The sequence below is a fragment of the Oncorhynchus clarkii genome, chromosome 12, assembly GCF_045791955.1.
Source record: "Oncorhynchus clarkii lewisi isolate Uvic-CL-2024 chromosome 12, UVic_Ocla_1.0, whole genome shotgun sequence".
Lineage (NCBI taxonomy): Eukaryota > Metazoa > Chordata > Actinopteri > Salmoniformes > Salmonidae > Oncorhynchus > Oncorhynchus clarkii.
In genome coordinates, this window is record NC_092158.1 from 55,780,947 (window position 1) to 55,795,540 (window position 14,594).

General features: G+C 41.4%; 1 protein-coding gene across 1 annotated transcript in view; it reads right to left on the reverse strand.

Annotated features, from left to right (window-relative positions):
- Positions 1 to 14,594, reverse strand: part of LOC139420830 (RING finger protein 145-like) — a 29,134-nt gene extending 14,540 nt beyond the window's left edge. Inside the window, exons 1-3 of the mRNA XM_071171169.1 lie at positions 14,418 to 14,594; positions 6,423 to 6,639; positions 839 to 947 (exon numbers count right to left, since the gene is read on the reverse strand). Of these exons, the coding sequence (XP_071027270.1) occupies positions 839 to 947; positions 6,423 to 6,606 (293 nt within the window). The 5' untranslated portion in view covers positions 6,607 to 6,639; positions 14,418 to 14,594. The remainder of the gene's footprint in view (positions 1 to 838; positions 948 to 6,422; positions 6,640 to 14,417) is intronic.

The window sequence follows — 14,594 nt, forward strand, 5'->3', positions numbered from 1 at the left end:
CTAACTAGCTAGCCATTTCACTTCGGTTACACCAGCCTCATCTCGGGAGTTGATAGGCTTGAAGTCATAAACAGTGCAATGCTTGACGCATAATGAAGAGCTGCTGGCGAAACACACGAAAGTGCTGTTTGAATGAATGTTTACGCACCTGCTTCTGCCTACCACCGCTCAGTCAGATACTTAGATACTTGTATGCTCAGTCAGATTATATGCAACGCAGGACACGCTAGATAATATCTAGTAATATCATCAACCATGTGTAGTTAACTAGTGATTGTGATTGATTGTTTTTTATAAGATAAGTTTAATGCTAGCTAGCAACTTACCTTGGCTTACTGCATTCGCGTAACAGGCGGTCTCCTTGTGGAGTGCAACGAGAAAGAGGCAGGTCGTTATTGCGTTGGAACGTTAACTATAAGGTTGCAAGATTGGGTCCCCCGGGCTGACAAGGTGAAAATCTGTCGTTCTGCCCCTGAACGAGGCAGTTAACCCACCGTTCCTAGGCAGTCATTGAAAATAAGAATGTGTTCTAACTGACTTGCCTAGTTAAATAAAGGTATAAAAAAATATATATATATTATATCTTTGTTTTTTTTCGGCGCCCAAAAATACAGATTTCCGATTGTTATGAAAACTTGAAATCGTCCCTAATTAATCGGCCATTCCGATTAATCGGTCGACCTCTAGTTTTATGGAACAACTACAAAACAGAACTTCCAATCGCAACACTTAACGGCTTTTAAATGATCTTTCTGAATACACGTAGCTCCTAGCTAACAAGTTGACGTGTCAAGGATTATTTTAGCTATAGTTCCTGTAGTGTGTCTCTCTCTCTCACCTGGAGACTTGGTGTCCGGCGAAGAGCAGCAGGGCAGTGAGCACGTACAGGTAGAGCTTCACCAGGTGCTGACGAGGCAGAGTCAGGAGCACCAGGCTGAGGATGTAACCTGACACACAGCAGAGCAGAGACAGTCAGGACAGTGAATCACAGAAGGAAGGAGGGGTCTGTACAGTACAGCCATGAAGTGGAACAATGCACAAACACAGCTTTTTTTAAAGGGACAAAAATATATGTGCCTGCTTCAGCTGCTGTTGGTCTCACACATATTAAGGAATAGTTTATTAACACGGACGTCCACTACTGTCTAACTGGCATTCACTTGTTGAATAATCCTTAACTGTTATTCCAACCATCTCAGATGAGTTCTATTATCACGAGGACAGTGAAACCAATAACCCCGCCTGCCCTCCGCCATCTTGGTTGAGCGTGGCTTGCCTGGTTTATTGGAGTCAGCAGAAAACGGTCCTAGGGAAAATCTCAATTGCATACTCCTTGCGTCCTCGCTCTCTTCACCTACTTCTCAAAATCCATTAGATGGGGGAAAAAAAGTCAGAGGTCCCTCCTTTTGAGGCGGCAGCGAGGGGAGAGGATACGAGGAGTATGTCATTGAGATTCTCCTCCAGACAAATCAACAGGCACCAAAACGCCAGGGACTCGATTGGCCGACCTGGACCCAGCGTGCAACAGATCCACCCAGCCAATCCATCCTGGGGATTCCATTAGCAGACAGCTAACATGCCCACTCCTCTAAAGCTCTCTCCACCATCCTGCGCACAGACAGTGTGTGTGTGTGTGTGCATGTCAAACATGCAACTTAACCTGGTCAAACAATCAATAAAGAGCAGGGAGCATGACAACAACAGTGGGAGATAGGAGGCTAGTTAGCCATTGAGGCTTGAAAGTGTGGTCAGTGGACTGAATCATTCTGGCATGACAACAACTACACAGACAGATACTGATATGATTCTACCTCCCATGAAAACCAAAACTATTATGATCCTCTCAGTCTAAGTGCCACGGGCCCTGACTGGAGTCAGTGTTCCGAGCCAGTGGTGTGTGTGTGGCCAAGTCAGGGTGAGCCAGCCTCACTGTGACAGGCAGCCAGGGTGACGGGGACGGGAGATTAGAGCTTTGTGTGGGCAGTTTTACCCTCCCTCTCTCCCTCCTCGGCCTGTGGCCACCACCGGATGCTGCTTACGTAATCTGAGAGGAGGAGATGGAGCTATATTCTGCAAGCCGGCCAGGCCGTCACGTCACTGCTGTCAATAGGCTTATCTATGAGCCTCTGTTCTGGTCTGGATGCTCAGTCACAACCATCACAAAGCAGAAAACAGAGAAGTGTGGCGGTACGACGGGAGAGGAAGCTCTGCTGACGACATGCCTTGAACACAATCAGAACCAGATAAAACCTTGACTGAAAGAAGAAGTCCATACTGTAATCTTAAGAGTGCAAGCTCTTACTTTACCGAGCCTGGTGTTTGGTTAGTAGCCTAGCACCTTCCTTCAGTGGTGAATATGAGTCTGTGTGTTTAACAATGTGTGGGTGCTTTGGTTGGAGAGGCTCCTGCTCGCAGTTGCACTCTCAGAACCCACGCCCCCGAGGGGGGGAGGCTACGGCCAGTCAGGAACACAGCCTTAGACCACTCAGTCATTGTCACCTTACGTGTGCTGCGTTGGTACAGGCCAAAAATCTTAACAGGGCCTGAATAGAAAAAGTAGAGGCCCAGTTTCCCAACAGACCCAACTCACAGGTTCCTATGCCCACCTGACAAACTCAAGTCACGTGCTCCCCAGCCACTCCTCCAGACATGCTCACTGCTGATGGAACATTAAGCCTTGTGTGCAGATAGTGAAAATAATGAAGTCTGACTATAAAAAGGTACATTAAAATAAATAAAGTAAAAAATGTATCCTGTGCCTGGGGCAAACTATTTCACAAAACGAATATAGCCGTCCTGGTGATATTGGCCTAGCTAGGCTTACTGACTCATGAGTCCATAGGGGAGGGATGGGCCTGACAGTATCTGTATAGTGCTCATAGAAAAGCCTTCCAGCCATGGTCAGGTGCAGCAATGTGTATTAACAAGAGCACATCCTGTTCCTTGGCCTGCATTAGGTAAGCCAACACAACACAGATGAGAAGGACTTGTTTAACAGCAGAGACAGCAATAAAACAGAGCCGTTAATCCACAGCCATGGATCCAGAGCCATTTGCTACGCAAAGTCATGCAGACAGGACAAAGAGTGGACCGATGTGAAAGAATCGTCAGTGCTGGCAGTATAAATACACTGCCCCTAATCGTCCATAAGCAACACAGTTAGAGAAAGACTACAGCAAGTCTACAGCAATAGGCTACAGCAAGAGCCAAAATGATGAAAAATGCTAATACAATGAGATAGGGCCTCATGAGATATGAAATATTTGCTGAAACCTAGAAATACAGTTAAAAGATTTGAGAATATCCTGCTCTCCCTCTATCTCTTTCCAAGAGAGACATCAGCAGCACACACACACACACACACACACACACACACACACACACACACACACACACACACACACACACACACACACACACACACACACACACACACACACACACACACACACACACACTGAGGTTCAGTCCAGTCCACTGTTCTCTGCAGCCCAGTGTGTTCATCAGCAAATACCAGCCTCATTGTCATACCCACAAACTTCAGCCAAGTATGCAAAGCCACTAAAAAGACCACTGGTGAGGTCAAGGAAAGTTTGTACACACACAGTATACATACAAAATCATAAAAAATTACAGTAAAAAAATATATATATTTAAAAAACATGTAATTCCTTCCCATTGATAATTAGCATATCTAGTGACTGCATTATAGTCGAGGCCTGTGAGCTGGTTATCATGGCCTTTGCCTCGTCCACTCCTTTCCCCTGGAAAGAGAACGGCTTCTTTGAGGGAGGAGGGGATGACTTCGTTCTTCTACTCCCTGCACGGGCCAGCGCCCCAGCCCCCCGTGCAAAACAGTATACAATTCGTGCATGGTATTGGTTAAAGGAAAGATTCACCCATTTTGAATGTTATATCGTATTTGTGCATCTCGGAGTGATGGGTGAATGCATTCAAAATGGGTGAATCTTTCCTTTACCTCTTCTGTGCACATTTCAAGGTTAATTATACCACCTTGAGCATCACGGAAAAGCCATTAAAATACTTGGGTCTCGGATGGTGGAAAAAAGCAGAGGTAAATTACAAAGGAGAGGAAAATGTGTCTGAGCCAAAGCTTCACCATGACAACGTTTAAAAAAAAAAAAAAAGTGTCCGACTGCAGGCAGACAGTTGCAGCAGCAGATGTCTAAGGTCAGGCCATGCCATGCTTTAATTAGGAAACAAGCATTCAGCCAACACCCTGCCTTCACTGAGCTCTTAGTGGGCCAGGCCCACTCTCAAGCCGAGCATAGACATACTGAATCAGAAGTACTGTCTGTGCCCATGTTGACGTGCCATTAGAAATACAAAACATAGCAGAAGCATGTTCACCCTTACAGTCAACGCTGACTACAAACTGTCAGACTTTATCCTCGTGTCACTGCTTTTATCCTGTCTGAGCTAAATCTACGACAAACCTAAAAGCATTTCAAATGCAACGCCATTCAAGACAGTCGTAGGTTTAAAAATGCTTAGCTGAACTTAAACGATATGCATTTATACCATGGCATTGTTGAATACTCGTTTTTAATTGGCTTGAATGGGCATTCAAACGCGTTAATTATTTCCCTATAAAGCACTGTAAAATTCAATGGCTGTAGTTCATTCTCACGTGTTCTATGTTCGAGCTGCTCTTGAAATTAAATGTTTAATTGTTTCATTTGATTTTCATAGTAAGCGAGGACTGATGGTTTGGTTAGCTAAGCTAGCAAGTCTGTCTGGTTACCAGCTGTAGCTATCTATTTCAGTGGATGGCAAAAATGAACACATTTCAAATTATAGCTATGGTATAAGCGGGATAATGAACTCGGGGGCTCAACGTGTTCTCTGGAAAACAATACAACATCTTTCCACAACGTGTTATATTATTTTCCATAGAATGCATAGTCCCCTCGATTATCACTTAAATAGTCCATAAATTACATTCATATGCATGAGACCCAACCATGAAAAACTGGGTCCCAGTTTTACAGACTGCGACTGCAGTGTTTTTCCTGGTCAGGACACACGAGTGATACTGCAGCACTACAGCCCAAACAACCTATTGGCTGACAACATTTCTAGCTTTTCTTGGCCACTCCAAAACGGAAAGTGCAAACAGAACTAATCTGACGATTACAACATCATTAAAGATGGACTATATGGGCTATTTATTGCAAATAGCATGGCTGAGTGATTTTAAAAATCGATTAATAATATAATAATACTCTTAGCAAAAATATTTCTTTAAGTTACAATATGTACAAAAGTTTCGAACTTTTGTGAAACATCACAGCACAGTTGAAAAATATATGGCAAATAGATGGTGTTCAGAGATGGGAGTGGTTGAGTGGAGCTGATGGATGGGACTAAAAACAAACAAACAGATAACTATTGTAAAATGTACATAGTACGGATAAACTGGAAGCAGAAGACTAAGGGATGTTGTAAATTAGTTTACTCCGATTACAGGAAAGATGGAAGGGTAAAACAAAATATCTCCCCACACACACACACACACACACACACACACACACACACACACACACACACACACACACACACACACACACACACACACACACACACACACACACACACACACACACACACACACACACACACACACACACACACACACACACACACACACACACACACACACACACACACACATAGTCTGTGCGCAGGATGGTGGAGAGAGCTTTAGAGGAGTGGGCGTGTTAGCCCTTGTCCTTGTTTTTGTCCTTTAAAATAACATCAAATTGATCAGAAATACAGTGTAGACATTGTTAATGTTGTCAATGACTATTGTATGTGGAAACCTTTTTTTATGGAATATCTACATAGGCGTACAGAGGCCCATTACAATCCACCATCACTCCTGTGCTCCAATGGCAAATTGTTAGCTAATCAATTTAAAAGGCAAATTGATCATTAAAAAACCCTTTTGCAATTATATTAGCACAGCTGAAAACAGTTGTTCTGATTAAAGAAGCAATAAAACTGGCCTTCAAGAAACTGAAGATCACGTACAGCGCTGTGAACTACTCTCTTCACAGAACAGCGCAATCTGGCTCTAACCAGAACAGAAAGAGGAGTGGGAGGCCCCGGTGCACAACTGAGCAAGAAGACAAGTACATTAGTGTGTATAGTTTGAGAAACAAGTCCTCAACTGGCAGCTTCATTAAATAGTACCCGCAAAACACCAGTCTCAACGTCAACAATGAAGAGGCGACTTTAAATGTTATATGGGCTAATATAGAAAGAAACGCCAGCTTTTAAAAATTAATTTTCACATTTTTCAGAAGTGGATGGGTGCTTTTGTCAAAATATACTGTTGAAAAGTACAAATGCTATAAATGACCACTCAAAGGGCAGCACTGGAGCGGGGTGGTACTGACCAACATAGTGCAGGTAGAGAGCCAGGTACTTGTACTGAAAGAGGGGGTTGTTGTTGAGACTGCTTCTCTGGATCTTCTGGAAGAAGGAGCTGACATCCCAGCGGTAAAGTACCTCCAGCAGCATGATGCTGGGAACACGCAGCCCCACGTTCAGCACCGCCTCCAGCTTGTCTTTCACCAACATGGCTCCGACGCGGCAAGATACACACTAATATGACTGGACAAGGGGACGGAAAGATAGGGAGAAGAGAGGGAGCAAAAAGTGAGCCTGAGGTGCTATAAAATGATAGCACGCAGACAAAGAAAACTGGCAAAATATACATTTTTTTTATGCAACTAGCTGTTTTTTCAGAGCTTCATAGGTTAAATCAAATCAGTCATAAAATAAATACACGAGAAATAAAAAAGTACATGACAATAAAATAAATACACAAGAATATACACTAGATTATATACAATAATGATGGGAAGGGGGAATCGATACACTAAGTGATATTATTTTTGGACTATATTATATAGATACTTTGACATTTTTTGTTGTTGCTACATAGCGTTAGCTAGTGCCAAATGGGCTGTACCTGCGACAAAACGCTGGTATTTTTCATCCTATAGCTTGTTCTCCTTTTTAAGTAGTGAGTCAACATGTTTTCAGTGCTTTTAATTTCCATGACTGATCATAACTAGTTTTCTCATGCTCTCTCATCTCACTGCAGCAGACATAGTGAGCAAAATGTAATTGTAATATCAAATTGCAATACATAAAGAAGTGAGAATCGGAATACATATCGTATCGGCGCATCGTGATAATATTGTACCGTGAGGTCCCTGGCAATTCCCAGCCCTAATATAAAGGTCAATATCCATACCAATCAATGAAAGTGATACTGGTTACAGTTGTGTAATTGGAACGCGGTGGCTGTACAGTAATATGCTAAAAACGGATAGCCGTGCTGAACATGAGCACCGCACGCGACAAGAAGTTGCCCCCATCGTTCCTGCTAATGGGGCAACTTCGTCACTTTTTGTTGTCCCGAGTTAGGGAAATGCTGTAAATTAAGAGGACTACGTATTTTGATTATAATAAATATCGCTTTGATGTCATACAAGCAGCCAAACACCCGAGAGTCCAAATGTGTACTTCACATTTTCATATCATAAAACGCATGTCATATAGTGTCAATGTTTTTGATGTACATTTACAAGATGACATGGCGTCATACCCTGGGTTGTTTTGAACAAAATGAGCCCGGTTTGTCTAGTGTGATGAAAATTCACAACAGAACACACACCTGAATGCACAAATTACAATCCCGTTTCTCTGAATAGACTTGTGAAAGTCTAACTCCGTAAGATCGCATTTTATAACTTAGCTAGTCATGTTGAAAATAGAACAAGCTTTCAAATGATGCATAAGTGACTCAGAAAGCGATTTAAAATGGCCACATTTTTTGATTGTGTAAACAACAGTAATTGTTTGATGGCGGGGATGCAGGGCTGCGTTCCAAACAAAACAACTAAAAGTGTGATTACTCTAGTTCCTTAACGGCACAGCTAAGGAGAGCTAAAAAAAAAAGCACTGTATAGTTGAAGACTCGTCTTGAAGTGAAATGTGCATTGAAATTACGTAGGAACTGTGCACACTTGGAGACACCAGTTAGTCCTCTCACTCAACCCATTTATTTGTCTCACATTTTAAGGAATATTTCTTATCATGTTGTTGAATGTATCAAATGCAGTGAATAGTACAGTATATGTAAAATGCACACAAACATGATATGAAGAAAATGTAGCCTGTTTCAGAAGAACATAATAGCATATTCTGGGTCTTCATTGTTAGGCCCTGATCTGGCTATGCCATACAGCTGTGGGCTACACTAGTTCATTTAGCAGACAAGATTTCTAGTAAGAAAACAATTGATATTTTCCCCCAAACGATTTAGTGTTATTTATGCAACTTTGGTTGTGATACAAACCTTAGAATCTATTATAAATCAATACATTTAGGCTAAGGCTGCATGAACAAGAAATGAGGATTTGAAAAAAAGTTGCATGAAATCCATGCGATCTGCTGTTTCTTTGCGCAGGCTGCACACACTTCTTCAATCTCTGATTTAGAATTTGACAAGCACTTGATAATATTCTCACCCATCAGACTATTCTCAATTTAATGTGGCCTTTACATATAGCCTGCTAATATACGGTGTCTTCAGAAAGTACTCACACTTGACTTCTCCCACATTTTGTTGTGTTACAGCCTGAATTTAAAATTGATTAAATGTAGAGTCACTGGCCAACACACAATTTAACTAGGCAAGTCAGCTAAGAACATATACTAAAATAAAATATTATTTTCAATGACGGCCTAGGAACAGTGGGTTTACTGCCTTGTTCAGGGGTGGAATGACAGATTTTTACCTTGTCAGCTCAGGGATTTGATCTTGCAACCTTTCGGTTACTAGTCCAACGCTCTAACCACTAGGCTACCTGCCATCCCGGCATAATGTCAAAGTGGAAGGATGCTTTGATTTGCTTTTACAAATTAATAAAACAATGAAAAGCTGAAATGTCTTGAGTCAATAAGTATTCAACCCCTTTGTTATGGCAAGCATAAAATAAGTTCAGGAGTAAAACTTTGCCAAGTCACATGGGCTCCCAAGTGGCACAGCAGTCTAAGGCACAGAGGTGTCACTACAGACCCTAGTTCGATTTCAGGCTGTATCACAACCGGCTTTGATTGGGAGTCCCATAGAGCGGCTTATAATTGGCCCAGCATTGTCCGGGGTAGGCCGTCATTGTAAATAAGAATGTGTTTGTAACTGGCTTAACTAGTTAAATAAAGGTTAAATAAAATAAATATCTGCATGGACTCACTGTGTGCAATAAGTGTTTAACATAATTTTTGAATGACTACATCTCCACATAAAAATATCTGTAAGGTTCCTCAGTTGAGCAGTGAATTTCAAACACAGATTTAACCACAAAGACCAGGGAGGTTTTCCAATGCCTCACAATCCAAGCAGACATTGAATATCCCTTTGTGTATGGTGAAGTTATTCATTACACTTTGGATGGTGTATCAATACACCCAGTCGTCACTAAAGATACAGGCTTCCTTTCTAACTCAGTTGACGGAGAGGAAGGAAAGTGCTCAGGGATTTCCCCATGAGGTCATTGGTGACTTTAAAACAGTTACAGAGTTTAATGGCTGTGATAGGAGAAAACTGAGGATGCAGCAACAGCATTGTAGTTAGTCCACAATACTAACCTTAATAACAGAGTGAAAAGAAGAACACTTAAACAGAATAAAAATATTCCAAACATGCATTCTGTTTGCAACAAGGAACTAAAGTAAAAATGCTAAAAATGTGGCAAAGCAATTCACTTTTTGTACTGAAAAAAAGTGATGTTGTATTGGATTAGCTCCGAACACATTACAGAGTACCACGCTCCATAATTTTCAAGCTAGTGGTGGCTGTACCATGTTATGGGTATCCTTGCAATCATTCAGGACTGTGGATTTTTTCAGGATAAAAAAAAAGATACAGAATAGAGCTAACCACTGGCAAAATCCTAGAGGAGAACCTGGTTCAGTCTGCTTTCCACCAGACACTGGGAAATTAATTTACCTTTCAGCAGGACAATAACCTAAAACACAAGGACAAATCTACACTGGAGTTGCTTACCAAGAAGACAGTGAATGTTCCTGAGAGGCCAAGTTACAGTTTTGACTTAAATCTACTGGAAAATCTATGGCAAGACTGATAACTATTTAAAATTGTGGCCATAAAAACAGTTAACACAACGTTGCATTTAGAATTGTTATTTGTTGCGCAATAGATTAGGCAAAGAGGTCAATGGAACTCAACCAAAACAATGGAAATACCATGGAAACACATGGGAAAAAGATTCCGTGGGGGAAAGATCACGAGTGTCCTCGCTGCCCTCCTGACAAAATTTGCCTAATTTTGGCTATTGTTTGTGTATTTCAAACTATACTGAACAAAAATATAAAATGCAACATGTAAAGTATTGCTCCCATGAGCTGAAATAAAAGATCCCAGAAATGTTCGATATGCACAAAAAGCTTATTTCTCTCAAATTTGGAGCACAATTTTGTTTATATCCCTGTTAGTGAGCATTTCTCCTTTGCCAAGATAATCCATACACATGACAGGCGTGGCATATCAAGAAGCAGATTAAACAGCATGATTACCCAGGTGCACCTTCTGATGGGGACAAAAGGCCACTAAAATGTGCAGTCACCACAGATGTCTCAAGTTGAGGGAGTGTGCAATTGGCATGCTGACTGTAGGAATGTCCACCAGAGCTGTTGCCAGAGAATTTTATGTTAATCTCTCTACCATAAACCACCGTCATTTTAGAGAATTTGGCAGTACAGCCAACCGGCCTCACAACCGCAGATCACGTGTTACCACGCCATCCCAGGACCTTCACATCTGGCTTCTTCATCTGCGGCATCGTCTGAGGGGGTGCTGATGAGTATTTCTGTTTGTAATAAAGCCCTTTTGTGGGGAAAAACTTATTCCGATTGGCTGGGCCTTGCTCTCCAGTGGGTGGACCTATTCCCTCCCAGACCCACACATGGCTACACCCCTTGCCCAGTCATGTGAAATCCATAGATTAGGGCCTAACAAATTCATTTCAATTGACTGACTTCCTTATATGAACTGTAACTCAGTAAAATTTTTGAAATTGTTGTGTTTATATTTTTGTTCAGTATATGTTGAGGTAAAAAATAGGATTATAACCTGGGTGGTTCGAGCCCTGAATTCTGATTGATATACCACAGCTTTCAGCCAGACTGTATACCACAGGTATGATGAAACATTTGCTTTTACTGTTTTAATAAACGTAACCGGTTTATAATAGCTATAAGGCACGTCATGGGTTTGTAGTTTATGGCCAATATACCACACCCACTCGTGCTTTAAGTATAATGCTTGTATGAATGTCAACCACAATAAAAGTTGATGTTATCGTCATCAATCAACTGCATTACAGTTAAAAATGACTGACTACCACACCACCGATTTCTGTATGCTAACTCTACTACCAGCTTATACGAACGGCATTTAGCAGTCACTTCTTCTAAACCTGAAAATGGACAACTTCTAAACGTTATGCATTGAAAACAGCCAAATATATTTCGAAATCGAACTTTATTAACCACACTGTGGGCCTATTACAATACATCAATCATGACGGATTTGACAAATATTCACTTTGTTAGATCAAATTGGTTGAATGTGAGCCAATCTGTCATTGTAAATAAGAATTTGTTCTTAACTGACTTGCCTAGTTAAATAAAAATAAAATACCGCATCCATCTATTCCCTACTGTTTGCGCTCCACTGACCTCTTTATTGCATCCATGCGCAACGACTGGGCTTATAAAAGCACGTTTCACTCCAGTAGCAGCTTTCGGAGGTGCTCTTGCGCTGTCTGACAGGTGATAGGCTATTCCGCTTAACTTAATTCCACTACATTATGCAAATTAACCTATAGAACGACAGCATGACTGGTCAAATGTATTTTCGGCAGCTAACCGATTAATGGATACCCATTAACATCCCTATATCATTTGATGCAATATTTCATAATGGAAATAGAGATAATGGAAACAGACGTCCAGTAACAGTTACATGGTAAAAGAGTTAGACATGCAAAATAGCAATAAAATGATCTCTGGATCGGTATTTCTAGGGCAAAAACGTATTCCGATCGAAGACGTAGTAAAAGTAATTAGCTGCCAGTAAAAAAAACAACACATTGCTAGTTTAAGAGTGGAATTGTATCTATTTGCCACACAGCGAAGCATCCCAACTTGTACATGCATCGACCTGAAATACTGTAAGCGTTCATGTCATATTGATGAGTTAGTTAAGTGGTGTATGGTCATGATGCTTGCCTTTGCCCTTTCACATGATCTGTAAGACAGGTTGGTTATATGTAACCTACCACATGAAAAACATGCTAATAACTAGCGCCCAATCAAAAATGCAGCTTTTGACCAATGGGTAAAATGTTAATTGTGTAGATAATCCTATAAAGAAAACCAAAGGTTCTAACCTCATGTCTCTATCATAATCCGTTCAAAAATGATTGGTGATTTTACCCTTGTAGGATAGACGGAATTAGGGTGACTAAATCAAGAGGCCAGAGAAAAAGTGGAAAATATTAAATAAATCACACCAGCTAGGCTGGATTCTGCGCAATAATTAATAAAAATGTCATTTTTAAAGATTTCTCACAAAAACAAGCATATCTCTGAAATGTCAACAGAGCACATAAAACAGGTTAGTAGCACCTTAATTTGAGAAGACGGGCACTTGGTAATGGATGAAAAGGAATAAGTGGAATGGTCTCAACATCAAACACATGGTTTTATGGATTTGATGCCATTCCATTCGCTACGTTCCAGCCGTCCTCCCATCAGCAGCCTCCACTGGCGTATACCAAGCTTTTTCTTTTCCAAAACCTTTTACATTTAATACAGCTCGTCATGGTAATTTTGCTTTGAAGACGATGACCACAAAATGTAAAATACTCAAAAGTTGTTAGGAGAAACCTGCACTGCTACGTCGGAGCTTGTCGGATGGATTTGGTTATGAAATCCAACTTCTTGGAAGGAATGTTAACGAAATGTTAGAGACCCCACTGAACGATTCAGAACACGAATAATCATGTCTTGGTAAAATGTATTTTATAACATAAGGTGAAATGTTATCACCAATGTGTGTTTTCACCCACTCTTGGCAGAGTAGGTGGACACCCTATAAGAGGGATGGGACACTTTGATGAGGGTGGGACACACGAAATCTGAACTCAAGCAGGCCCCAGTGGTTTATGAAGTAAGAGCCAGTCTTAGTCTTTTGCAAGCCCAAAGTTAAAAATGTGTTTTCTCCCCTCTTGACAGCGAGGATACTTTTGATTTAGAGTAATTTCCTGCTATGGGTCTGAGAGAGGCTGTGCAGTCCTCCATTTGCAGGCAGACACTGACGGAGTGGATATCCCATCCATTGAATTACATATAGAACTGATTCATACGAGCTCTGAGATCCCATCCCCCTGGCCCTCATTTTCAGATGGCCCTTTGAACATGCAATTATGAAACATACAGGTCCACTGTACAACACTTTGTAATTCACATCCATCTGCAATGCCCATGATGACTGGAAACGTAACGTTAGCTAACAAGACCAATTCGCATTATGATTACATAACCGAAATGGTGTGAACTATGGTTATACAGGCACCGGATTACGTTATGTTGAGGGTTAAGTTAGCACAGCTATTCAAGTCTAGCCCGACATCGAGCTAGTTACACTATATTAACGGTTCGTTGGGCTCCAAGCGTTCATGACATGAACTTTAATAACCTCGCCAAACCAACGTTGGCAGCGGCTAGCTAACCGTAATTAGTTGTGCCCTGCAAGAAGGGTGATGAATTGTCACATACTCTCAATCTCATATTCCAAAATGTACCAAACTACAACTACGTACATTTAGAGGGTCGTAAAACGAGACAATATGCTAAAAGTCAGTGGTTTAGCTAACTAGCTATGCATCACGAATGTTAGCAAACGCAGATGAGCAGAGTAGGGACGGGTGAAAAACTGCATTGATGACCCGCCTATATCAATGTAACGTTAGCAATAACGTTACCTGATGTTTTTAATAATGGAAACGACCACCATGCATAGTTTAGCTAGCTAAAAAAAATAAAGCACGAGATCAACAGCTGCTCACGATTTAAATTAATCTAGCAACAGCTGGATAGATACATTGCTAGCTAACTACGCCTTATCGCAGAACTGCATGTATTGTGTCGCTAACCAGCCAGCTAAATAGGTAATGCTAGGTGCTAGCTAGCTAGCCCCTCGAGAGTCAAAACAATCCAGGTTAGCTAGCAAGCTAGCTGAGTAGCCAAGTTCGCGTTATCAACATTGCCCCACGGAAAAACAAAGAACCTACATTGCAAGAGCGACGTTGACGACGTTAAAGTGAGTTTGAGGATGCTTCTCCGGTCGAATATCAACCATTTTAACTCGGCTTCTCCCGAGTTAACGGTTGAAACGATGGGATTTCCACCATGGATCGAGTCTTCTGCTGCCGCCGCTTCTTTTCCTTATTCTATGGTATATTGGCGTT